Consider the following 26,881-nt stretch of genomic DNA (forward strand, 5'->3'; position numbering starts at 1 on the left):
TATCTTCTGAAGTCACACGCAAAGAATGGGAGGAGGAAACTTAAATGGTTTGAGGGTACTGAATGCATTTAGGGGAGGGACTGTTCTTGAAATACCATGTGGGAAATATGAAACGTTTTAGTCTGTGAGTTGAAGTCCAGTCTGCTTGGTCCTATGTCTTGTATTGACCAGGGGACAGTGTAAGGTGATGCCACAAAGGAGCAAACCGATAGGAGGTATTACATTTCCAGACCGGTGTGTTTATCAGCTCCTCCCCACCCACAAACGTACTAGAAAATAGTAATGCGTCTGTTGTTCTCCTTATTCTGACTTCCCACATTTCCAAAATGTGAACAGTCTTCATGGAATGGACTTCTCTTCCCCAAAAATTTCTTGTCAAGTGTTTTAGTGTTTACTACTGCAACTCTGGATGTTATTAGTGAAATGGGAATAACTCTTTGAATCCTTCTAAATGAGGTTTCTTTTGCCTGCTTATGAGTACATGGGAGAAAATTTGTTTCTCGAGTTTACTTGTCTCCTTTTCCTTTATGTTCTTTCTCTAACAACTTTTTTTTTTTTTTTTTTTTTAATTGAGCATAGCACTGAAGCTAAGATAGGAGTAAGCAGTTTATCTCCATAAGGTTTGGAGAGTCTCCAAGAGACTCCATCTACATAACTAAACCAGTAGGTGACAAATTTATCTGTGAATTTAAACCAGTGCAATATTTATTCCTCTTCCAGTAAGGAAGACCTGAATGCTCTTAGCCTCTTTTTTTTTTTTTTTTTCCACAAATCAACTGTGTTCCTGTGAGTCCCCCTGCCTTCCAGGCAGCCCTGTGTGGCACTCAAGAGAATATTGCCTATAGCTTTAAACATAGGCAATCTCTCTTGCTTCTCAAAAACACCCTTCTTTTTTAGAGGAGCTAATTCTTTACAATGCTTTTAGCAAAATGAGAAGGGAAAGGGTTACAGGAGCCCTGTAGCCTGAACTGACCTCTCCTTTTTTGTTTTCCTGTCTATTCCTCACTCCTGTTTGATGTAGTTTAGTTTGTAAAGCTGCTTGATTGAAGGCTCTGTGAGCTCACCCTGGCATCTCCTCCACCCCAACAGGTGTCAAGATTGTGGATGAGGAATGGGATATTTTGTTTGTTTGTTCCTTTGTTTAAAAAACTGTTTGGCTTTTTGGGGCCAGACAACAGGAGGAAGAGAAGTATCGGCAGCGAGTTTCTCAGTCTGAATGGCCACAGCCACCTGGAAAGCTGCAGCCCACTGTTGAGAGACAGAGCAACAGTGGTCTGTTTGCTTCTGCTCACCTCTGTTACCTGCCTTCAGTCCACAGAAGTCTAGTAACCCGCTGACTGGCGTCTTGTGGGAGAGTTTTTTTTTTTTTTTAAATCACTTATTTAAGTAGCTCCAGGCTTACTACTTAGAGTTGTAGCAAAGGAACTCTTTTGTTTTCCTTTCCCCAACTTGATTTCCACCCCCTCCCTACTTTGTTCTGACCAACAGACTGGTGACAATCTCTGCTGCTGCCAGTGCAGCTCTAAAATACCATTTTAAAGAAACTACTGCCCTGTTTTAATAAGGGCACGTTTCACACCTTCCTAGAGTCTATTTATTTTTGGCAGCCTGGTATTGCTACATGCAAAACGAGGTATTCTAATCCACCTGCATCTGTTACCTTGCTGCTAATTTGTCAACAAACCCCTGACTGTCAGCAGTGGCAAGAGAATGAAAATTAAGGGATTTCTCCAGAACTGTAACCAATCACACGTTGTGGATTATCTGGATTAGGAGCCCATTTGACCTGTAGATGTTGTACGGATACACTAACGCTCAGTTGGGCTTGTAGTATGTGTGTGAGGGGAAAGGTTGGCCTCCTTAATCATAAACAGAAGTTTAATCCCCAAGTGTGGCAAAAATGAAAATAGCAGCACTAAGCACTGTGAAAACTGCAAAGCGTAAGTACTGTGAGATCTGAACTCTAGGTTTTGGAGCATGTCTTCCAGCATTCCTTGCTTAAAGGATAAGAAAGGGGGGGGGATCTCCTTCACTTCAATACAAATGGTACAAATGCTGAGGGCAAGCTTCAGGATTTAAGGCAACAGTAATAGTGAGGGACAGGGTTTTTCATTACATTTGCTCTTGTGCTTTTTTTTTATTCTCAAGATGAAAAGCGAATCAGCGAACTGTAAAGGGGAGAAAAACACTTGTATTTATAAGAAGAGTTTTATTCCCCTGAAAATTATGTTTATGAGCATGTGTTGCTGGGAAGCCACACCAGCATGAAGGTTGGGGTCATGCTGCTCTTCTAGTTTTGTCACAGATCATCAAGCAGGCCATACCTTGTGTTCTGCTGCTTTTTTATTTATTTATTTATTTGTTTTGCTCAGTGAAAGACCCTGCAGTCCATTCAGGGTTCATGCCGGTTCCATAGGCTTCAGCAGCTGGGTCTTGTATTGCAGCTCATCCTGCAGGGTCAATCTTATCTCGTTGCCCTGCAGGAATTTTCCCTCCCGTTATCAGAAGGTGTTTGCAGCACCACAATTCAATCTTCCGAAACAAAACTGTTTGTCAGCAGACAAAGAACAGCCAGGGTCGTCTTTGTTGTCATAACCTGAATCCCTGCAATCCTAAATCTTGGGCTTCTCTTGGGAGCAGACCTTGCTTGACCTGACCCAAGCACAGATAGAAGTTTGTGACTGGGAAGGAGCAAGTACTCAGCTCCTGCACCCTGCCGCTGTGTCCATCACTGTGCTCGTACCAGTTTGTCAGGCTGGTTCCTCACAAAACCAAATCCCTTTGCTTCAGCTCCCTTGCCTCAAGGATCATCCTTCAGTTATTACAGCTCTGGCTTTGCCAGACCCGGGGAGGCATGCCTCCCAGTCCCTGATACTTGTGTGCTTAGCAAGGAGCTTGGTGGTTAACTCTGTCAGGACTTCTCTGACTCCAGTTAACTCCTCTGCATCTGTGTACCCTCCAGTAATGAAGTTCATTGACAAGATCTGCTGTTGTGTTATATTATGTGGGTATCTGGTATATCAAGATGCCTCTTAAGCAGGCAGGTGACAACAGAAGTTCTCCAAAGTACTCTCAGATGATTTTTGCACCCCAGTCCGTCCCCACTGTCCCTGCTTCTGCTGCTCTTCCCTCAGATATCTGCTGGGATAGTTGTGTTTCCTTAGTGAATTGTTCCATCTTCTAACAGGAGGAGATACAGCTGACAACAAGGACTTCAGTACCTCAGACAAGAGTTGCTTGTAAATATGTGCCGAAACATGCCACCTAGGGGGAAATGTAGGTGTTCAGGTCTTCAGAAATTTATATAATGCTCCCTGGAAGTGCTTCCATAGTCTTTTCCTGGGAAGACATTCTCCTGCCTACACCTGGTGGCAATTATTTCTCCTTCACCATCAACACCTCATGCAGCACGGTGCTCTCCTGTCTGAGGATTGCAAGTGGTTTGTTTGCTCCTGGGTAAGGAGTGCTGGGAATGGTTCTGCAGCTCTTCTTGTGCACAAGACTCACCTGTGATGCTGCCAAAAGTCCAGAGGGTGCTGCCTGGACATGCTTTGTTGCTAGCTGTAAGATGCCAACATAAAATTCCTGCAGAGCTTGCCCTTTTTCAGGAATGACTGGGCCACTGTCTCAGTCTTCAGATCTCAGCAGATCTTAACAGCCACACTGTCTTGGGCTTCCTGATATTGCCTCCTTTTATTTTTCTGTCCATCTCAGGTAAGCGACTGCAGCTACCTCCCCTGCTTTGTTCCCAGCCTCTGTTGTGACCCTTCCCTTCTTCTCTTGGTGTCCATGTACTTGCCAGATAAAGACAAAAATGCAAGGTCATCCCAAAGCAAATTCTTCTACTAATCAACCAGGCATTGAAGAGTGGACAAGGTTTCTTCCTGTTGGCTTAAAAGATGGCAGGAGCATTGAGAAGTTCTGCAAAGGTGGTCAGAGCAGATGCCACATGAGCATTGACGTTCCCAGGCCACCAGAACTTGTAAAGGTTGCAGAGCTTTCCTCTCAAAAGGAGCATGTGGACCTCTTTTATTCAATTAAAAAAATAAAAATAAAAATCCACATTCTGGTGTTGAGGGAAGTTAACAGGTTACATGAGATCTGCGGCATGTGCTGAGAGGTCTTTTTGCTTTGTGTGTGTGTTTTTTTGTTTGTTTGATTGTTTACTTCAGCTCTTTTCTAACCATCTCTCCCACTACCAACTCTCCGCATCATCCCTCTGCCTTTCAAGGGAGCAGTGGAGTTGCCATAAGGCTTCTTGCAGCATCTGTGGAAAATAAAGTGCTATAGCCAAGGACTGTTCCCCTCCCACCTTCCTTTAAGGCAGGAAATGCCTTTTGTGTGGAAGCTTGGCTTTGCACTAATTCAGATTTTATTTGAATCCTAATCTCCTAGACTGTCTAAATATTTATAATATTAAAATGCACTTGATTCAACCAAGGGACTTCATCAGAGAATCACAGGAGGGCTGAGGTTGGAAGGGACGTCTAGAGATAGATCATCTAGTCCAACCCCATGCCAAGCAGGCTCACCTAGCGCACATTGCACAGGATCACATCCAGGCACGTTTGGATATCTCTAGAGTAGGGTGTTAAAACTTTGCTGGGTTTCACATGTGATGTGATTTTATTTGTGCCTTCAAGGAACTATATATGGACTTAATTCAGAGTTTTAATTTCTACATATAGGATGGGGTGTTTGGTAACGAAGTACTCTTTATTTTAGTAGATAAAGATGTAATAAGATCAAAAAGCTGTTAAGCAAAGCTAGACAAAACTAAAAAACACTTCCTTAATAGCAGTATTTTTTAGCCTTTAGAACAGTTTCCTAAGTGTTCTGTGAATTCCCTGCCACTAGGTTATATGGTTTTTAAAAAATACCTTGTTTAGTTCAAACTAGAGCTATATAAGGGAAGATGTGCAGTGCTTCTTACATCAGAGAACCTTACTCCACAACAGTACTTTCCTGATTTCCAGTCATTTAATTAACATTCAGTTTGCTTATGACCTTAATATTTGAGGGAGTTCTATAGCAAGCACTACACCAGGAACATGCTAACGCTTAATTGCCACCAGGTAAGAAGGATACAAGTTTCAGGGTGGGACAGGGAAGGGTGTTTCAGAGAGGCTATTCTCCATTTGTAGTTCAACTTCAAACAATCTAGAGAAGCACGTGTGTTATTTTGAGAGCAGCCCTCTTTACTTCAGTTTGTACATTACATACATAAAGGCTGGCACAGAAAAATATGCTTGAGAAACTATACATTTTAGTATATTCATGGTACTTCCTGGAACTAAAATTGTTTCTCAACTTCATCATAACATATATGATGTAAAAGAAAAAAAGCATTCTCCAGATGCATCAGTTAAGTGTGCCTGATTTCCTTTAATCCAGCTAGATTTTGTATTTGTTTTCCTTTACATCACTAATTCAATGATCTGCTCTGGCATCTATAAATTCTTTAACCATCTATAATTTCTTCAGTACTCACTTTGTAACCTAAAAGGCCCTCGTTATGAACAAAACAGAATCGTGATCCGGGTCACAGCTGATTTTTATTAAAATGAAGAAGTCAGTAAAGTCACTGGAGGTCATGAGACCCTTATTCAGATTTTACTCAAGCAAAATTCCAGCATCTATAGACTTTGACCACAGCTTGCCTGAAGAAACCTTTAGATTTAATAGCTTGTCCTGAAGTAAAGAACTGCCCCTTCCTGGTGGTAGGGACACAGACAGTAAATGGGTGCATTACTTAAATATTAGTGGGACGTTCCTGGCTGCCAAGTGGGCCTGAGCTCTCCTTCTTGGTAGGATGGCTGAATTGCCACCCTCTGGAATTTCTCCTTGCTCCTAGACCAAAAGGGGCCCATGAGGACAGCAGATAACTGGCATTCACCCTTACCTAGGAATTTAGCCTTCATTTAAAAACAAAACCAACAAAAAGAGGCTCTGGTCAATATGAAATAAAGGCTTTTAAAGTATTGGTGTCTCAGAATTGATTTGACCATGCATTACAGTCAAAATCTTCTATTCCTGTTACCCCTGCAGTGTGAATGATGCCTGTTGTACCTCTGCATAACTTACTGAAACCATCACTTTATACTGGTTGGAGATCTGGCCCACTCATTTTTTATTTATTATTTGCAACAATTAATGTCCTGTATTTGCTGAGGTATGTAAATGTGCTGAGCTAATTCTGCAGAGTAGGAGCACTTGAATGTTTGCATTTCTGATGCCTGCTTAATTTGCAGAGAGATTGTTACGGCACAAATTTTCCATTTCATTTGAGGGTGCATGAAAGCTGAACTAGAGAGAAACATGTAAGTTGCATTTCTGCAAACCTCTCAAGAGAAGCTGGTGTGATGTTTTTAAGCTCACTGCCAGAGACAAGAGCGATGGATGTGGTGCTGGTAGCTGCTGGTGGAGGTCTGCATGGTTGTACATGTGCTTCTGAGCCAGCCTCTGCGGTGGCTGCCATTCAGCTGAGGCCAGTGAAGCAAGGATGCTTTGTACCTGCTGAGCATCTGGCCCTGGTTGGATCCATGGGTCAGACAAGCTCTTCCCTAGAAGGGCGACCATCTGTGCACATCTATACGGTTCCCCTCTCCTTTTCAAGCCAGAGGCAGTTTCAGCATCAAAGACCTGGGTTTCACCAGCAATCCAGTATAAGGAAAAACCCCACAACCCGCATAGTGCTGGGGAGGGAAATACCTCTTTGTTTTTGTAGGGGGAGGCTTACCCCGCAGGTTGGCATTCCAGCAATATTAACTTCATTAAAGCAGGAATGCAGCGCCGCATTCTTGCAGGGAGGGAGGAGCAGGAGGATGCTGGGCTGGGCTGGGGAGGAGTGGGACCACCAGTGAGAGCTGGTGCGTGCGTGGGGTGACCTCCTTCAGCCCGGCCTCTTCCTGGGGCTTCTGTACTCCTCTTGGTAACCCTGCTGGTGACCTGAACCGCTGCTTGGTGGCTGGGCCCTCTTGGGGTTGTGTCTCTAACCTAATTAATAAGATAGATGAGCAGGGGCTGTGGGGAACAGGTAACAAAAGTCTCTGCTGTGGGGGGACTGGCTAGGACTATTAGGAACCTTTTCAGGGCAGCATTACCTGATCTTAATAGACTTAAAAACACGTGTGGCTGGGGCCAACATAAACCCCCAGAGGCCCCATATCATGCATGCATAAGTGAAGAGGCAGGTCCAGGGTGCAGTAATGCTCAATCATCTTCCTCTCCATCTCAATGTAGCAAAGAAACTTCTGTGTCGCCTACTGTGCTACAGCACTAACTCTCACCACTAAAACCTTTGGCATTTTTGTCCAGCAGTTTTAAAAGGGCTGTTAAATACTGTTTTGCATGCATATGTGACACATCAAGCAAAGAAGTAAATAGAAACGTAATTATGTTAAAATTACAGCAGTAATAGGTACAATGCAGAGGGAAACATGACTGTTTTGGGATTGCCCTCTTTGTGTCCCATGTGGCTAGTACTTAACACAAACTTTCCTATTAACGTGGCTGTTGACCTGTTCTGGCCAGCACCAGGTCTGGGTTTATCCTTCTGAGAAGGGAGCTGAAGGAGATGGTGATAGGGGTTGTTTTGGTTGTGTTTGTGTGATTTTTATTTTTTATTTTTTAATATTGCAAAAGAGAAGTATTTGGTGCTGATCTGCAAGGATCCTGAATGTGCTGGGAAGATGGCTGTGGTGTAGCTCAGATATGTATAGGTCAGATATATATATATATATATATATATATCAATATACATACCAATACCTGCTGCAATCCTATCTGGTGCCAGTCCTCTACTGGCAATATAGGTGCAAGTGCAGGCCTTCATTTGGCTCTAAACTTCCATTGGGGAAAATTCACCTCTCATGCTCCTCCTTTTTGTTTGACATCAAAACCAAAGGGCTGGCCTTCAGGAGCAGAAGGGCGTTTTGTTAAATTTATTATTTTTCTTCCTCCCCCTTCTTCTTCCCAGTCCTTTCATGTTTGTAGGGGACAAGCTCTTCAGCTTGGCCCTTCTGTCACTTGTCAAAACACTTTTCTGAGCAAAACTGAAGAGTGGATTGACTAGTCAGGTGAATGTGCTCAGCTGGCATTGCTGCTGAAATGCTCCTTGGGTCTTTCCGTAAGAGACTTGAGAAGGCTAAGGAAAAATTGGGATTTGATAATTGGTAAGTAGCCTTAAAAAGTGTCGGCTTTGAAAGCAGCACAAAGCTCTTTCGAGATGATGCACTGCTCAGACTGTCCCTTGCTCTCCCTCCCTCTCACCCAGGCAAGTTTTGGTCCTGTGACATAGGCCAGGTTTTCCTTTCTTTCATTCATCTTTTTGCTCTGTGAAAGAAATTGGGTGTGAGCAGGAGACACCACAATTTCTAAAGTGAACATTTGGGTTTGATCCTCCTTTTCCTCTTCCTTCTTTCAGAGGATCCCATTCACATGCAAAGGATAAAACCTGTCAAATACTGGGCCCTAGCCGCTAATAATAATAAAAACAAAAACTAGTCCACTAAATTGACAGCATGATTAGCTTGGTAAGATTATATTTATTTTCCGTAAATGTCTCTGCTTCATAAATCAAGGATTCTGCATTTTTGGTTACAGTGTTTGGGAAATTTCAGCTCAGTATCCTTAGATTTAAGGCACAGCCAAGCTTCTTTCCATACTGTCTGGAGCAGCACATGTACTGAGAGTTCAGTACCCTCACTTCTCCCCTCTCTTTTCCCTGTTCTGTCTGCTCCCTGGTCAGCTTTTGTGTTACTGGGCAGTGGTTGGAAACAGTTAGGATAGTCATCTAAGTACTTTGTGAATAAGAACCTCTACTGTAACATAAAATGCTTTTCTCTGTTGTCTTCCAGATAATGAGTATGTTTTCATTGACCTGGAGCAGAAGCTTAGCAAATACTTCTCAAAGGAATGGAAGAAAGAGACCAACAAAGTAAGAGAGGTGTTTAATTTCGGAGACTGTGGCTTTGGTGTTAGGCTACTCACTGAAATGAAAGCTCTTAGACTAAGGTCCATAAAGCGTTTCTGGAAGGTGGTCTGGAGAGTGCTGTTCTGCAGCAAGATGCTGTGACTCGTGCACGGTTCATGCAATTAATTAAAACAGATAAACCAAACCTCCATACAGCTTTACCTCAGCAATAATAACGACATGGTTGCTGCTTAATTGCTTGCTTCCTTTTGAAGATAGGCTATCCTGGGAGAAGTCTAAAGACTTTACTGTTATACGTAAGCAGAAAAACCTAGAATGACCTTGTGTGGCTTGAACCCCACCCCACCTGAAGTGAGGGAGAGGGCTGGAGCCATGACTTTCAGAATATACATGAGAGGACAGTGGAAAAAGAGGAAAGATTGGTTTGAGAAGAGCCTTAGTTCTTTGAGGCTAGCCAGCCTTGTCAAGGGAGAGGAGAAAAACTGCGTGAAATAAAGACGAGCCTGTGTAATTGTCTAGCACTGGTCATTTAGAGACACAATAATGCCTGTTTGTTATTACTGAAGGAGCTGCAGTCTAGAATAAAGTGTAATGTACAGCTACGCCCTGATATCTTAATTGGTGCATTATAACTTTTTCCACTTTCCTCAAGGGTTTTCTTTTGCAGAGTAGGCATGCTTGCTGTTTCTGCTATGTACAGAGCTTTGCAGGTTCCTAGTAAGATTTGAGGATCCCTTACCTGATAGTGCTTCTCCCAAATAAGTGAGGGTTACTTCAGAGGCAACCCCAAGCCACATGGAGAGCTGTCCCTCCTGCCAGTGAGGGTTTTCCAAGGCAGGTGCTTCTGGCCACATCAGTGTGGGGTGCACTTTGTGGCTGCTACCAGGCAGGATTCTTGAAACACTTCTGAAGTCTGGATAAATGTTGAGTCTCTCATGTGAGGTGAATCCCCAAAGGGTAAATGAGTTGCCATTGCCAGTACTGAAGCCTAAAATGGGTTAGACTATTGGACTGGGTTAGGAGACAGGAATTAAATTCCTGTGAAGAGGCTTCAGGTGGAAAGCCTCATTCTGTTGATTAAAGTGGGGTGACTCTGGGCAAGATCCAGGGGGAAAAAAAAGTAAGTGTTTGCTTGATGATCAAGAAGTTGCTGTCGGTGTCAGACGGGCCATGCACAGGGAGATGGGTCTGGGCAGCAAAGCCTCGGGACTGTCTCTGTGAGCAGTTACCTGCACAAACATTAGAAGTGAGAGCCAAAGAAGAAAAGATGAGAGAACGAGCTAATAAGATCAGATGTTCCTTCTTCCCGCTCTCCTCCTGTTCAAGCAAGCCTGTAAGTGAAGGGAAGGCTGTCCTTAAAACGAGAACTCCTGCTGACTCTCCTCTAACAGACATCTCAAAGCAGACAGCAGCGTCTCCCTTTGCTCCCCGGCTGCAGGAAGCTGTGAACAGCTAGACAGGAGCCCTGCCAGACAAAAGGCGAGGAGTTAATATCAGGCTGGTGCGCCCCGGCCGCAGGCAGCACGGGCTGGCTGAGCAGCTCCTGCAGCACCCTGCGTCCCCGCTGTGGGATGTGGTACAGAGCTGGGCTGCGTGGTTAACTCTGGGTGTGTGCTGGGGGGGCTGCAGCGGTACCAGCGTGACGTGTTGCCTGCTGCCTGCCTGCCTGGCGCGCTGGGGAAGGCCACGTTAAACTTGCAGTGTTCAGCACTAGTGTGTCCAGGATGCTGCCAGGTGCTGAGCTGGGTAACTTGAGCCAGGCTGGGCATCCCCAGGCTGTTCTGGGGCTCTTTTATACCCGGCTTATCCACCCATCCAGACTCTTCAGCTCTCCCTGGGATGTTTTGCCTTTCAGCCTGTTTAAATGTTTTATGATGCCTCATTGATGTGAGCCTTGGTGGTAGTCAGATCCTCCCCAAAACTGATGAAGAGCTAAGATTAGCAAACTAAAAGCAGTATGGGGGGCAAGCTTGAGAGAAGAGGATGTTACAAGAGGAATTTTGAATGCTGAACGTTATTTAACAAATCTTCTGTCTCTGCTCTAGGGAACAGAGAAATTCAGCCCTCCTTTTGTTGCATTCTTTAGAGTACAATACTACGTAGAAAATGGAAGGGTAATAAGGTAAGTTCACTTCTGTGGTACTGTTTTCTGTTTCCTTATTAACACTTCCTTAAAAATTCAGCTTGCATTTTTGTTTTTGTTTTTGTAAGAACTACCCAGATTTCCACAACGAACAGTGCATGTTTTCCTCCTGTATCACATTCCTTATCCCTAGGTCCCTGGGAGGATGGTAACTGCTTTCCCATCTGTGTTTAGAGAGCAGGTTGAATTACAGCAGTACTGAAATATGGTTAACAGCCTTTGTTTGCATCTTTTGGTCGTGTGAAAAGCATCAGATGAATATACAAAAAATAGGTATTTATACTCCAGAGCACATGCTAGCAGTTCTGGTTCAGGTTTTTGTATCTGCACAGTGCTCTGTGCAGTCTGCTCCTGGAAATGGACTTTTGTAAACGGACAAAAGAAATGACTTCATAAGTTAAAGAGTTTTGCATTTGAGTGTGATCCATTCACGTGGAATATGGGCTGCACTCAAAACACAGCCGCACTGGCTGCATGGTACAGAACAAAGGATGAGGTAGTTGAAAATGAACAACTGACAGGATTAATTTGCATCAGCACTGCTGGCGTGGCTGTGACCCCAGGGCAAGCCAAGAGCTGGGATAATTCAAGTAGATTAAAATCTTTACTTAATTTTTTGGCATTTGTTCTCCTCTTGAACAAAGCTTTTTTTTTTTCTCCCCTCTTTTTCCTCCCCCCACCCTGTCCTCCATAGTCTCTCTTTTTGAATGCAGGCAAGTCTTCTGGAGTCTGTTTGGCTGTTCAGTGTTTTTTGTTTAATTTTGCTTTTAGGTACAAAGATTGCACAGCATTCTTCCACCCCCTATGCACATATCCTCTAGCATCACATGCAAATTTCTCTTGCACTAGTAATTTAATTGGACAGGTTTGTGGAGCTATGTAGAGGTAGTTACGGGGCCCTTTCAATCTACGTGCATGTTTTTATAAGCAGACTGTAGTGTCCAGCACTTTGTCTGTACATACATGTCAGCAGCCTGCTTCCCTTGAGCTCTTGTGAGGGTGTGTGTACACGTTATCAGGGATACAAATGCCTTATCAGACTGTGCCTGGTTAGCAGTTTGAGGAAGAACACTAAAACAAGCCCAGGGCTCCTGCATCTTTTGATCTACCTTGCAGGGAATTAGCAGTTGAAAAGCACCTTAAGCCTAAGGCAAGGTGAAATGAAAAAGCAGTGCCAGGTTTAGAGGGGAAAGGAGGACAGGTGTGCAAGAGGCAGGACTGAGATTCAAGGGAGTTGGTTCTCCTGCCTGCTACAGGCTTTCCAGAAACACAGAAGCGCTTGATGTAGTCAGTCTCCAAAACAGGTGTGATATGAGTTTTCTTTCATCTACCCTCTGCCCTAACTTCTTAGATCTTGTGCTCCCCAAGATAGAGACTATTGTTTCCCATGTTTGTACAATGCTTTGTGTGAGAAGACCTTGATCTTGGCTTGGGGTTTCCCACAGGCACTTAACTGTGTCATGGTGGCATGGGCAGACGTCAGGAATGCCAGTTCAAGCCTTTCTCTCGCAAGGAAGATGCGTTTGAAAGTCCTTGTATTATCCTGACCTTTCTTCTCTTCCTCACACAAATCTGCCCTTGTGTCTTGCAGTGACAAGGTGGCAAGGCAGCTTTACTACTGTCATCTCAAAGAGCAAGTGCTCATGTCTCGGTGCAACCACAAAGAAGAAATCTATTTCCTGCTGGCTGCCTACAGCTTGCAGGCAGACTTGGGCAACTACAGGGAGGAGGTCCACACTGGGAAATATTTTGAACCTCAGGCATATTTCCCGCAATGGGTAAGTTTGAGAGGATCTTTCTGTCAACAACCTGCGTGCAGCAGGAGCTATGTCAGGCTGGTACCTAGCTGCAGCCACACAACTTCCCCAGCTCCTGCTGATCTGCAAAGATCTGAAAGATCTGCACAAGCTAAGCTCTATGGAAAACCTCTGGGCCGCAATGCCAAGTATGTTGCTCTTTGGTCCTAGCTCTGCAATGCTTACCTCTGGGATGAAGAGACCTGGACCCCAAGGAGTAGTAACTGCTGTGCAGCGCCTCTGGTTCCTGCTTTGTCATTCATTTGAGGCTGAACCGTAGTAAGGGAAAAGGGAATGGCCTAAAAATGGTTTTACATGCTTATTTGTAAGCACGTGTACATTAACTCGTGCCCTCCAAGACCTACAAACGGCTTGGAACGCCAAGAGTTACTTTTATTGTTGAATGAAGGCAAATTAGCTGAGAAACAAGAATTTGAAAAAAAAGAAAAAAAAAAAAAAAAAAAAAAAAGCCTGTCAGAGCTGGTTACCTGCAGGGAGTTCTCTTGTGGTGAAATGGTCAAGAAAACTGTTTTAAGCACTTTAGCATCCAGAGCAATAGGAAAAGAAGCTAGCAATGTTATGGATGCCTCCATTGCTGATACCTGCTGGGGAAGGATGTTTCCCAGAATGTGGACGTGGCCTCCTCTGCAGCCTGACTGTGGTCTGTCACCTGCTTTGGGGATAATGTTCAGAGCAGTGGCAGGGGTTGCATCACGGAGTCAAGGCTGGTGGAGTCTGCAGGCACAAGTCGCAGCCTGCCTGCCGTGCAGTGCAGAAGTGCTCCTTTTTCCACCAGCAGGTCTTCATCGGGTGCCCTGCCTTGCTACAGGGCACCTGGCACAAGGTAGCTAACAGAGGGCTGGAAAAACTGAGTCTGGTGCATGCAGTTTATGGGGCAGTTAAGTCTTATCGTAGACCATTGCTCATCTGGCAAACATTGCAAAGGCCAAGGCAAAGCCTGGCTCACCTGCGTTGAGCCACAGCCCCAAGCAAGTATGTGGGTGATTTATCACTACAAAGAGCAAAACCTGGCAGTCACAGGGACGCCTCTCTCCCTGCCCCTGGGCTGCTGTGGGGGAGATACTCCTCCTCCAGCATGTCCTCCTGCAACACGTGCTGGAGATCACCTTTGGAGATCATTTGGGCAAGAGCTGCCCCAAGCCTCCTGCTAGTGAGGAGAGGCGGCGTTGCCCCGGGGTGGGCAACCCAGCTTTGAACTGTGGAGCTGTACTTCTTTCTGCTGATGCTGCACAGCTGATGGCATCGATGTTGTTCTTCCCTGAGCCCAGCCTTCCTCGCGGGAGGGCAGTTTATCTGGCACAGCATGCAAGGAGAGCAGAGGTGTTACCCAAGAGAGTAAACAAGGAACTGAATTTAAAATGGAAGTGGGATTTGGGTGATGGGGTCCGGTTGCTTTGGGTCAGGACAGGCTGCTTCTGACAGGACATTCACAGGTACCTGGTGGGGTCTAGTTTTAAGCATCCTGCATGGCAGGGTATTTTGTGAAGTGAATTCAGCCAACACTTGTCTTACGTGTCACTGCTGCTCACGGCCTGGAAGGGGCCAGTCTGGCTGGGCTGCCCTGTAGTGTTGTCTGGAGAGAGCATGTGGCCAAGCATAGGAACTGGGTACTCACAGGGCAAGAGCAAAAAAAGGTCCACTGCAGGTTTCTCTACTGCTTAGCAAAGCTGCATGCCTGCCAACCACTCCAGACAGACACAAAATACCTTGAGATAGTGTTACCCTCCCCTTTGACTATGGAAATGCTAAGTAAGCCTAATGTGTAGTTTCTGGTCTTTAAAGTAAAAACAAAACAAAACGCACAAAAAAAAAAAAAAAAGAAACCACACCAAAAAACCCACAACCCTCTAGCATTTCTGCAGTGCTGGGAGATGTTGCTGCTGATTGTGTTGGCATGCAGAGCTGTATTTGTTATCTGCCCATAAGCATTTAGGGATGCCAGGAGTTAGGGAAACTAATTCCAGCGCTTGAGAATGAAAAGAGCTGACACGAGCTCTGCAGTCTCTGTTATGATTTTGCCATCTACGATCTGTTGGGAGACATCAGTATCATCGGAGCTGCTTTAAATGCTTATCCTCCAGGGAGGTAGAGGTGAACCTGGGCTAACTTCTTGGGAGAATGCATGAACCTCTTCCACCTCCAGTCTTGGCTTTGCTGTTGATCACAGCTGCCTCTCGTGGGCTTCACTGAAGAGTTGCTGACCTGTTTGTTTTCCTTGTGGTTTAGATAATTGCAAAGAGAGGGAGCGACTACATCTTGAAACATGCCCCAGAGATGCACCGAGAACAGCAAGGCCTGAGTGCAAAGGAAGCTGTGCTGAAGTTCATTAAGGAGTCCTGCTTGTTGGAAGATGTGCCCGTCCACTTCTACAGGCTGCAGAAGGTTAAACAAAGAGCTTATTTTAAACATCTTTCTCCTCTTTAATTGGGTCACTGTTTTGTTTTTCACTTTCTGTCTAGTTGAAGAACAGTTGCCTCTGATTTGGAGAGGACAAACAAGTCTAAAATATCCAGGCTGTGAGACCTGTCCCCATAAACAAATTTGCTTCCAGTTTGCTGGTGTAGCTGGAACATTATTTTGTCCCTCAGCCAACAAACTGGCCACAGGAATGGCAAAACTTAATTTTTGCTTTGTCCCTGCTTGTCAGTGTACTCGCACCAGGGAAATCACTGAGAAGCTGCACTTTGTTGCAGTCCACTGAAATGGTGACAGGAGGTCAGTCAGCTTTCACACAGACACCACATAATAACTGAAGGTGACACGAGTCATCCCACCTTTCTTACCCCCCTTCAACACTGTTGGAGTGCTGGGTATTTTTTTGGCTGTATGGTTTTCAGCTTTTTGGATTCCTTGATTGTTGCTCGTCCCTGAGTCTCTGCCTTTCCACCCAAGCCTGCTTTAACCAGATTTGCTTCACTTTGATGCGCTAAAAGTGTAGTCTAGAAATAGGACTGAAGAGAAGTTTTGTGTTCCACCTAGGCGAGTGAAACCTGCTCAAGCAATTAGGAATTGCATGAACTTCTTTTCCGAATGGAGCTGCTCTACCTTGTCAGACTCATGATTAAACATTTTGGCTATTTGTGCTGGGTCAGAATTCAGTCTGGAAAGTTTCTGCTTCCTTTGACCAAACGTGGCAGCTCTAGTTACTGCAGAAACACAGAGAAGAGCCTTGCATTTTCCAAAGGAGATAAATTCCACTTCGGTTTTCAATCTAGGGTTAGTTTCAGTCCTTCACAAACTAGCTGCTCCCCCTATCTCTATTCTGCCGTTCTGTCCTCTCCGTTTTGATGCTAATGCTGTTAATGATGCAGTCATAAGAGGGTTGGTTACCCTTGAATGCCATAAGAAATCCAGCTGGCAAAACATGGTATAATTTATATCTGAAGGCACTGGGGCTGTGAAACTGATTGCCCTTAATATCCAAATTTGAGTCTGACTTGAACTCATATTTTCTGCATTAACTCCTTTGTGTTGTTTTATCCACAACATGCTCTTCTTCCTGCTGCATGACACAAGGGATCTCGTGGTGGGGCATCCTCCTCCTGGGTGACTCCTGGGCCACAAAGCTCCTGATCGAGCTCACAGGGGTGCTGGGTGAAGGTGTTGGTGCACTGGCTGCCATGAGATTTCAGTAGCAGTCACTTCTATCTTACACCCTCCTTGTGGCTGCCGCTGGGGTTGGGGACTCAAATAAAACAGGCAGCGCTGAGCACCATATCCCTTCTCCAGACCAACACTGATTTATTAAAGCTCTTTGACTTTAGGAGGCAGAAAGCATTTCTTAGTGACTTTCAGCTGGAGTTCTGCTGGATATGGGTGTTAACAGAGGGGCAGAGGCTGAGGTAGATGTGACAGTGTGTGGCTTGCATCTTGACAGGCCAGGTGAGAAAGTCTTGGTGTGAAGTTTGAGCTCTGTGACTCCAGAAATTTTTACACAGCGATTTTCTTCCTCCTACTCCTCCTAGTAAGAGAAGTCTGTGTCGTCCCCCTCTGACTCCACCATGCCAGTAGAGAGATTGAGTTAACTAGTGCTGGACAGTTCGGGGATTTTTGGTTTTCAGTCTTTAAGCAAAGGAATCTCCTAATTAGAGAGAGATTATGTGGTATGAAGGTACAGCACGAGGAAAAACAAGGCAAATTTCCAGTTCAGCCTTAAGCACATAAAACTGTCTGTTCCCAACACTGAAATGAAAAGGTTAGGAGAAAAGTCCTGTAGCTTGGGGCATTGATTAGCTCTCTCCTGGCAAATGTAAACCTGAGGTCCAGCACGTCCCAGGGTGAGAACAGCCGTGCTGTGGTAAGGGGACGGGGCAGACATCTTTTCTGTTTTGGGCTCTGTCATCTGGAGAGCGAGAGATGTGAATGTTTGCACTAACAGCGGAGATGGCGGCAGTAGTAAGAGAGTCTGTTACAAATTGCCTCTGAGAACAGTAATGGTCCATGCCCTCAGATCACTTAAGCTGCAGGATTCCCTCTCTGGGGCTGTTTGGGGCATGTGCTGCTGGTGAAAAGCTGGAGATGTCCAGTACAAGGGGATTTGTAGGTGTTTCTGATCTCAGATTTTTTCAGGGATCAACAAGACAAGGTGCTTGTTAGAAACAATAAAAAGCAAATGGGCTGATGGCATCTGTCTGATGAGCAGTCCTGCTACCTCTCTTGCAGTAGGTGCCAGAACAAGAGCGTGGTCTTTGTAGATTAACCTTTGACTCCAGGCTCTTCTGTCCTTTTAGGATAAGAAGGAGGATCGCCCAACAGTTATCCTGGGCCTGACCCTTAGAGGAATGCACATCTATCAGGTAACAGGCTGCCATGAAAGCCTTCTGGTGTAGCATTAACTCTGCCTAGCTCCCCTGTCCTCCCCCCACCAGCACTCCTCTGCCTCCCCTGTGAGCAGCAGGCTCCGCATATCTTGCATTCTTGGTTGTTTGCAAATTCTTTGCACATCGCTGACTCCACCCTGTACCTGCCAGTTCCTGTGTCACCCCGAGTTTGATGTGTTGCAGGAGGTGAACCACGTTCGTCAGCTCCTCTACGACTTTCCCTGGTCGCACATCGGGAAGCTGGCGTTTCTGGTGAGTGTGACAGAACGGATGCCATCTGGCAGTGAGCTGCCCACCTGGGACCTGGCGAAGCTGTCGGCCTGCCCAAATTGCCATGTCAAGTCCTGTAACTCATACGCACAAGACTGCGGCTACCTCGGTTAGCCATGTGGCCAAAGACATGTTCGTGCTCACTCACTGGCATCTCTCCTCTTTATGCAGGGGAAAAAATTTGAGATCCAGCCAGACGGTTTGCCCTCTGCACGGAAACTGGTTTACTACACAGGTTGCCCCTTCAGGTCACGGCACTTGCTGCAGCTCCTCAGCAACAGCCACCGGCTCTTTCTGAATATCCAGCCAGTGCTGAAGCAAATCCAAAAGCTGGAGGAGGCTGAAGGTATGTGGCAGAAGAGCAGGTGGCTTTGGTAAGGGGAAGAGTACATACAGTATGTTAGGCTTTGATATTTGTTTCTGGCACCAGCAGCTCCCACCTGAGAGCAGATCAGAACTCCTCGAATTTGTACTTTGTGATGGGGGATCTGACTGCTCCATGTCCATCTTGTCAACTCTAAGGAGTTCACATCCATCTCTGAAGTGGTGGCGCATGGTTACGTGGAATCAGTGTACGAGGAGAGGTGGCCATTGGTGTCATCCAGCTTGGTTATTTCTGTCTTTTCCTTCAGTGGGGTTATAGAAGTGGCATGAAGCTGTGTGGGAACCACTAGTGCCATGTGCCAGCAACCTTTACAAAGGCTCACTAATCAAGCGTGTGTTGGTAAAAGGCTCAGATTGCTTTCACAAACCCTTTGCATTCTTGGAAGTCCCTTTTTGGTGACTCTTTGTTGTTTACTCTGTTGTTGGTCAGATAGCAACATGGCAGTGTTTGTAAAAATTGCAACTGAACAGGTTCACTATTAAAAATGTTTCCAAAAATTTCCAGAGTCAAATTGGGATCTACTGCTTCTCTTGCTTGGCGTATATCCTGCCACCTGATTAGCTGCTGTCTGTTTTTCCTATTTGGTAGTGGCCTTCTTAGAGGCTAGCTCATGTGAGTACTTGCTTCTCCTGGCTTTGTTCTTAAAATAACAGATTTCTGTCTTCTGAGAAAGGCAGAGGCATGGCAGATAGCAAGGCTTCCTTGGACTTGTGCTAGAGCTGCTGCCCTGTCTTTGTTGGCATTTTGAAATCCTGTTCCTTGCCAGACACTGTCAGGAAATCTCTGCTAACATTTTATTGCCTGCAATTCAGAGCTTAAATAAACATCTTACAACATTGTGGTAATACCTGGGGATGTGATTCAGGTGCCCAGACACAAATGTTTGAAATGCCCTGGTGCACCTCCCCCCCCTGCTTTCTAGCTTCCACTGCAGGGTGGGACAGATTTCTTCTAAATTGTTTTGTATCTCCTAGCTTCTTGTGGATTTCTTGTCCACCTTCAGCATCCTTCTTTTTGGGCCACAGAAAAGCCATGGGAGAAATCATTAATAAATGCCAGCCATAGAGATCCCATTCTTAGCTGTCTCCACACATTGGTGACTCTCTTGAGAAACAATCGATGTACTCTGTTTTAAAGACTGAACATTTAGGTTAGGTAAGCGATTCCTGCTTTGCTGCATTTCCTTCATTCTGGAAGGCAGTATTTCTGAATTATAACTGCCTCTAGCTGCCTGCTCTAATTCAGCAGATACTGGTTTTACTGTAAGTATGACTGTAGTTCTGTTGCAACCTGCTGGGCGTCCCAGTGTCTGTAGAATAAGCAGAACACAAAACTTGCTTTTCATTTATTAGTTCAGTAGCTGCAGCAATTTTCTTCACCATCAGGTTGTGCCTGTCCCAGAACTTCCCAGTTCTGTTACCCTTCCTTCAGTCTTGCTTAAAGTTTCCCCGGCCTTCTCTCCTCGTTCTTTCTCAGAGAAGAAGCGTTACCGGGAGTCCTATATCAGCGACACGCTGGACATGGACCTGGACCCATGCGACAAGAACTCGCGCGGCAGCGGGAGCAGCGTGGGCAGCCGGAGGGATAACCGCCTCTCGCGCCAGTCCACGGGGAGCCACGGCAGCTCTCACACCTCGGGCATTGAGGCTGACTCGAGGCACCGAGTGTCGGTGGAGATGTCGGTGGATGAGCCCTTCAGCATCGACCGAGTGCACAGGAAAGAGAAATCCTGCAGCTCAACCATCAGCTATGGTAGCTCTGGCATTGATAGCGGCAGTAAGGGGAGGGCTGAAGATGACTCTCAGGATGATGGTAAGGAATTTGGAGATGCAGAGTAACTTCTAAGCCTGCTTCTGCTTTCTACAGGAGAACGGAGAATAAGAAAACATGAAGCAACTCAGAGCAGGCATGTAATGCTAACCCTTCTCCTGCCGCTCTTTTCCTCCTAGATCTTGAGCTGGCAGTAGATGAGCCAGAGGAGGTGCCTGTAGATGAGCCTTTAGAAAGAGACCAGTTAGAGGAGGTCACTGTGGAAGAAGCTGTTGAATCTCTTCCTCTAGATGCTGCTAGCTGCCAAGGTGAGGTGGCTTTCTGCTACTGCTGAGTGCTTTTCTTGAGGCTGTAACATCAGAAAGATGTTTGGGCAATCAGGTGTAATCTGAGAGATCTAAGAAGCTGTGTCTTCTTCCAAACAAAGTGCTACTTACTGTCTACCTACTGCAGCAGTATTTGAAGTCAGCTCCTCTAGAGTTTAAAGGCCAGCACCTTACATTGTACAGTGTTACTTTCCCCTTTGTTCCTTAAGGTCTCCCCTTTCCCAGTTTAGCAAGTTACTGTGTTTATATGCAGTTAACGACAAAAAGATAACTGAGGCAAACCTTCTGTAGTGAAGAATTTAATTTAAAATCTTGTATACCACAAGACAGCCAAGGGGTTCAACCACAGATTAATGGGCAAGTTGCAGGGTTTAATAGTTTAAGTTCTGTGGCTTATGCTATGGGGAATGCTAGACAACGGGTTCATGCAGGAGCTGTCTGGCCTTAAGACATAACAGGCTTCGTAGCAAATCAAGTTGGGCAAATACAGGAGAAGTTGGTAAAAAGCTGTTTTCTTGTGAGCTTTTAAATGTTGCTTCTTAGGGACAAACAGGAGTATTTGTGAGCAAAAACTCTCAGAATATTGAGGGTGCTTAGTGATGTATACTTGTATTTGTAGGATAGCACTGTCTGAGTGTAGCCTGTGAGGACAACTTCCCCTTTCTGCCAATAAAAACTCAAACCTGTAACGCTTCTTATTTCCTCCTTCTTTACAGCTGTAAATCAGGAGTCGCTGTCTGTGGTGCAAGTCACGCTAATAAAAATGAGAGGTCAAAGTGTGGAGTCCCTTCATCAGGTAAGGAGTGGTGCTTGGCAGGAAGGTCTGTGTGTGGGCGTTGAACCAAAGTCTAGTGTAATGGAGACAGCTGTAAATCAGGTGAACTTGATAGGTCTGTATTTGACTGATTGAAATGGTCTAACTGAAAACAGCTGTTGGCCAATGACTGCTGTTGGGAATAGGATGAGAGCAACATTTGGGTCCAGAAAAGTACAGAGAGGTTTGGAGCGACCAATGTGGAAATCTTGCAAACCAGCCATCATCTGCCTTAAGCTTCCAGACAGGAAATGGAAAATAAACCACTTGCAAATTTTCAGCACAATGTAGAGCCAAGACCATCCATACAGTTTGGATGTGGGTTGCAAGCTTGATCATCTTCCTGCTCCTGAAGCCAGAAGGAGCTCACATCAGAGCAAAACCAGATGTTCAAGCTCTAAAATTGCTATCATTTGTGTGATTATACTACGTGTATGCTGAAGTCTTTGTTGTCAACATTTTATTTTCATCCAACCCTTGAGAAAAGACAACTATATATGGTAAAATATGTCATATCGTAAGTTGGACTTTGGGAAAAGCTTATGAAGTTGTCTTTTTAAGGCCAAACAATATCTTTTTCAGCTTGTACCCACAGGGATGGAGGATGGAAATGTTTAGTTTCTTTATGTAAAAAAAAAAAAAGCCTCTGCCTCTAGTTTTCTTTCTTGATCCGCATTATCCTTATCTGCTAAAAGAATTTAAAAAATCTATTCATCCTGTTGCCCTATACTCCTAGATTTTTTTCTGAACAAGGACTTAAATTACTTTAAGACTTCTTTTCACTTCTCGTGCTTCTTACTGGACCCAGTCAAAAGTGATAAGGATTTCACTTATCAGTAAAGTACTCTGTTAAGTGCTGTGAGAGATGGAAAAAATAACCAAGCTTTTATATCAAAAGCTGAACGCTGTGCAGTACAAATCATAATGTACTTATTTCTGAATTTGAGTTGAATGACTGAAGACAGCAAGGCAAGGAGCAGGTATCTTGTTTAAAGTACTGGTTTTATGTTAATGCTTTCACCAACACACACTTAGGCTGTTAATTGATTGGGAGGCATCTGTTTTATAAGAGTGTTTCTGATCAGCACAGGACTGCTTAAGCAATTAAGAGACATCTCCTCACCCTGATGGCACTTGTACACATCAGATACTGTGTTTGCTTAGTGCTGGATGGACCATGCAGTATACATGTATGCCTGTTTCTGGGAGCACAGCTGAGTCAACACAGATTTCCTCAGGGTAGTTTTCTAGTTCCCATCCAGTGTAGGTGAGAGACTTAGTACTGGGAGGTGCTTCTCTGTGTTGCTAACAGAAATGTCTCAGCTTAATATTAAAATCAGCATGTAGAAGCTGATTGTCAAGACAGAGAGGAAGAAAAAACAGGTGGGGAAGTTGGAAATGTCTCGGATGGTCAGTAATGCCTCCAAAGAGGACACATCACTACAGCTTGTGTAGCATGACATCTTCCTCTGGGAATTACTGCTGCTTTGTTGCTCTTGTCTTCGTTTCTGAGCAATGTTATGTAGACAAAAGTATATGTTGCACTTAGTGAATTTTGGACACTAACCCATTAATTTGCATGGTTGTTACCAACTTTCCTTTCAGCTCCCAAGACTTTAAAAGACTTTAAGTAGCTTCATCTTGGTGTGTTCAAGCAGTTGGGGTGATTCTTTAATGCATGTGTTAGCGGAACCATGCAGTCAGTGTCAGTGTAAGTGTCAGGTTGTTCAGATGTCGTTAATACCTGCCCAGTGTTTTATCCTTTGTACTGGACGCAGAGGACATGGTGCGTAGAGATTAGGATCTGGTGCAGTGAGGCAGGGTGGCTGCACACACTTGTAATTTCTTAATACTCCATAGCTTCTTCATTAAGCCGATATCCTTCAGAAGGCTGGTGGGGCTGTTTGAAGGAGTGGAAGAACAATTTGGAAAATTTGAAGCATGCGTAGCCAGCATCCTTAGGCAGTGCCTGAGCTCATCATTGTTATTCACGTGCATCTTACTGAACTGGCAGGTCAAATCGCCGAGAGGCAGGAGCTGCACGGACCAGCACAGCCAGAGTTTGGATGACATCCGCCTGTACAAGCACCGGCACCCGCCACTGAGTGCCACGCTGTCCTCGGACACATCCCACAGCTACACGTTTGGCTGCAGCCTGGAGGATAAGATGTCTGTCTACGGCTGCGTTTATTCCACAGCGGACTGCAAAACCAAGTCTGCCCTTTACGGGAAGCGATCCATGAACTGCCTCTCCTTGGATCTGCTGGGAGAGGACCAGCTGCCAGAGGAGTTCGTGGTGTAATGAGATTGGAGCTCTTCCATACCAGGAAACAGCACAGCATGGAAATATATACCTCATTCACACGTGTGATGTCACTGGGTCTTGTAGGAGATTGAGCAGCTTTGTTACTCAACTCCGTAATCAGCAAGTGGAATCGCTTCTGCAGACCTGACTACAGGGCAAATCAGCTGGAGTGTAGCACTTAACATTGGCGTTGGGAGGGTCTGCTGAGCAGAAAATGGAAGTGGGCTGCACCATTAGTAGTGACCAAAAAAACACAACCCAAAACTGGACCAAAATTGATTTATCAGAAAGATATTTACAAAGTCCATGGCCTTTTAGCTTCCTGCTTTTCTCTTGTGGTCCATTTATGTTAATGCTACTATACAAGTAGTTTGGTTGTCTTGAGCTTGTGCTGCTGCAGCACTGCTAGCAGTTGTCAGGTCAGGATATACTCTGAGCATATTTGGATGTCTGTGCATGGAAAAGTCTAGCCTTTTCTGATTGTAATGCACAGAAGTTGCCTGTTTGCTTTACTGGGAGCAAAACTTGCTCTGCCATGAGTTTTTTTTTTGTTTGTTTGTTTGTTTTGTTTTGTTTTCATGTAAGCATCCAGCCAAATACAGTGTAGGTTCTGTGTGTTTGTATTTTATTTTTTTTTAATGCAACAAATGGAACTGTCTGTCAGCTGTCTCTACTACTGCCATGGTATAGATGGGTAAATAAATCCCTATATCCTTGGGAGAGAGATGGGGGAAGGGATGAAACAAATAGCCATTTCTGAGCATACAGAGGACAAATTAAGAGCAGTAAATGACTGGCTCTCGAAGACAGGAGTGTGACTGGAGAATTTGTCCGGGCATGATCACCCCTTAAGTTGCATCATACGTTTATGTTGTTCTTTTCTTTATTTTTCATAGAACTGTTCCTTAGAATTTTTTACTCTGCTGGGGGCAGATGTGGACTGGAGAAAGTCGCTTTGGATAGACAAAGCTCCTAGTGGCTGTGTTCAACTTCATCCTGCATAGGTCACGCAAGTGTGTGTGAGCGATGCTGTAAGGCCTGTGATGTGATGATGGAGGCACGGGAGGGAACCAGCGGTACTTTGGGTGGTCTTGAGTCCCGTGGAGCTGGCCATCCTGGCTCCTGGCAGGAAAATAGCTGTAATTATGCTGTTTGATTAAGGCATTTGTCTGGTGTGGAAAACACACTGCTGCCCTGTTACATCCAAATAAATGTATAGTTTTTTTGATTTCCTTCCCTGCCTTTCCCCGCTGTTAGTACCCCCTCCCCATCAATTCCCAACATCTGGGAAGCTTGTACTTAGATCATGCATAACCTGCTTTGGACAGCAGGTGGACACTAACTGCTTTTCATGGCAAACTTAAGAAGCCGAATGATGCTGTTGTGCTGATTTGGGAAGTGTGTGTTGTACAGTGTTGATCAATTGGAAGATGAAGATGGCTGCTTTGGGAAAGGAAGGAAGTCAAACCACAACGAGGGAGGGTTCATGCTGCTGCCTTGACAAGCTTAGCAGTTGTCTGGTGAATTGCATTCCTGTACGCTGTCAAAATAGCAAGTCTGTGAAGTCTGCAATCTCACTGTTTCTATGCAAGTGAATGTGGTGTAGAGAGACCACATCAGGCCACCAGATGCACCTGCATTTGCTGAAGTGACATCAGTGGCCGTACATCCTCGTAGACGAATCTAGCCCAAACTGTTAGCCGCATGTTTGAATGAATGGATGGACACAACTCACTGTAACCACAACTTAATTGACTGTGCCCTCTTTGATCATGCTGTTCTTTCTTCTCTTAATGAACAATTATGTGTGTTCACTGTAGCCTTTTTTCTATCCTTCCAAGCAAAGCCAAAATACCTTTAGAGTACCTGAAGCATATTTACAGTATCTAAAAAAAGCTCTCCTAAATGGACCTAAATGGTGAAGGACATCTGGCTGCTCGTGGACAGTCCAGTTAAGCCTTCCCTGATACTTGGGACCTATCTGGCCGTAAGCTGTGGGAGATTGTACCCCTCCAAGAACCAGGAGGAAGGTGGCAGTGCTGCAGGGAGCAGCTTTGCTCTTGCACCTGTTGCAGAGCTGGAGGGACAGCTCTAAAATACGGCAGGTATTGTTATTTGGAAAGGTGTCACAAAACAGGCATGTGTTCCACGTGCTCGCATACATGCACACTTGTCTCAAAGACAATCACAGTCATACCTGCCTCAGCCTGACCAGTTTTCTGAAGTGTTTATTAACCATTAAGAATGAGCAGCTTGGTATTTTCTTTTCACAGCTACCAAACATTAACTAGAACTGGTGAAATGCTGCAGTCCTGGTGTTGCTGGTTCACAAAATATACCACTGCCTGACAGCAGTGTAATTGGCTCTTGCACAAGTCTCCGTTGCCTTGTATGTACATGGGGGTTCCCTGTATTTATTCACGGCTGGTGGGGAAGGCAAGTGCTCCAAGTCTTCATTCAGTGGTCTACGCAGTTCCCCCCAGTACTGTAAGTTACAAATGCATATGAAGGGGAGACTGGACACTTTTTTTTTATGTGTATAGACTGAGAGTGAATCAATGAATACCTTACAAGCACTGTGAATATCTATTATGCAAGTTTTTGTATTCATATGAAAAAAAATGTTCCTGCTAGTAATAGATTTTTTTTGTCTTTGGATTTAGAATGTCTTATTATTTTGGTTTCATTAGTTTGGTAGAGGGTAACTTGTAAGCATTTATCAGCTGATGTTAGAAACTAGCTGCCAATATTTGTATATATTTGTAATATACTTGTGGTATAATCACTCTATTTTAATGGTAAAAGTTTCTCCTTTCTATGAAAGGAATTTTTTGTTTAAAAAAAAAAAAAAAAAGTATATGTACACCTGCAATAAAGTATTGACAGAAAAAGGTAATTGTATATATATTTTTTTTTCCTTCCAAGAAGTGGATGTCAGTGATGTCTTCCATTTGAGATAGATAGGTTTTGGAAATGAATGTGCTGCTGGGCTGTAACCCATGCGTGAGCTCAGCTTCCAGTGGAAAACCATGAACACTGCCGTCAACTGGAACAACTCCTTTTCTTCCCTGCCAGCCTCGGCAGCAAGTTGCCAGAGGGGCCTCTGTCATACCTTGAGGACCCAGTCCAGCCGGTTGGAGTCAGCTGGAGCGCTGATGGGGGCTGAATCTAAGTAATGAGACACAGGACAAGCTGCTCACGGTGGCTGATAGAGAGAACAGCGTGTGGACAACTCCCAGGGGTGTAGAGAGCTCCTGTCAGCATCCCCCTGGGGGCTGCATCAGGGACGAGCACAC

The 26,881-nt window shown here is 44.9% G+C and overlaps 1 protein-coding gene across 1 annotated transcript in view; it reads left to right on the forward strand.

The window, feature by feature from the left end:
- The window catches only part of FRMD1 (FERM domain containing 1), a 38,455-nt gene extending 12,079 nt beyond the window's left edge, over positions 1-26,376 (forward strand). The window contains exons 4-14 of the mRNA XM_032185754.1: positions 8,859-8,938; positions 10,981-11,057; positions 12,670-12,856; positions 15,122-15,277; positions 17,626-17,691; positions 17,899-17,967; positions 18,157-18,331; positions 19,847-20,182; positions 20,320-20,448; positions 21,183-21,262; positions 23,295-26,376. Coding sequence (XP_032041645.1) covers positions 8,859-8,938; positions 10,981-11,057; positions 12,670-12,856; positions 15,122-15,277; positions 17,626-17,691; positions 17,899-17,967; positions 18,157-18,331; positions 19,847-20,182; positions 20,320-20,448; positions 21,183-21,262; positions 23,295-23,582 — 1,643 coding nt within the window. The 3' untranslated portion in view covers positions 23,583-26,376. The remainder of the gene's footprint in view (positions 1-8,858; positions 8,939-10,980; positions 11,058-12,669; positions 12,857-15,121; positions 15,278-17,625; positions 17,692-17,898; positions 17,968-18,156; positions 18,332-19,846; positions 20,183-20,319; positions 20,449-21,182; positions 21,263-23,294) is intronic.
- Positions 26,377-26,881: the final 505 nt, after the last annotated feature.

Source organism: Aythya fuligula, chromosome 3 (assembly GCF_009819795.1).
Source record: "Aythya fuligula isolate bAytFul2 chromosome 3, bAytFul2.pri, whole genome shotgun sequence".
Lineage (NCBI taxonomy): Eukaryota > Metazoa > Chordata > Aves > Anseriformes > Anatidae > Aythya > Aythya fuligula.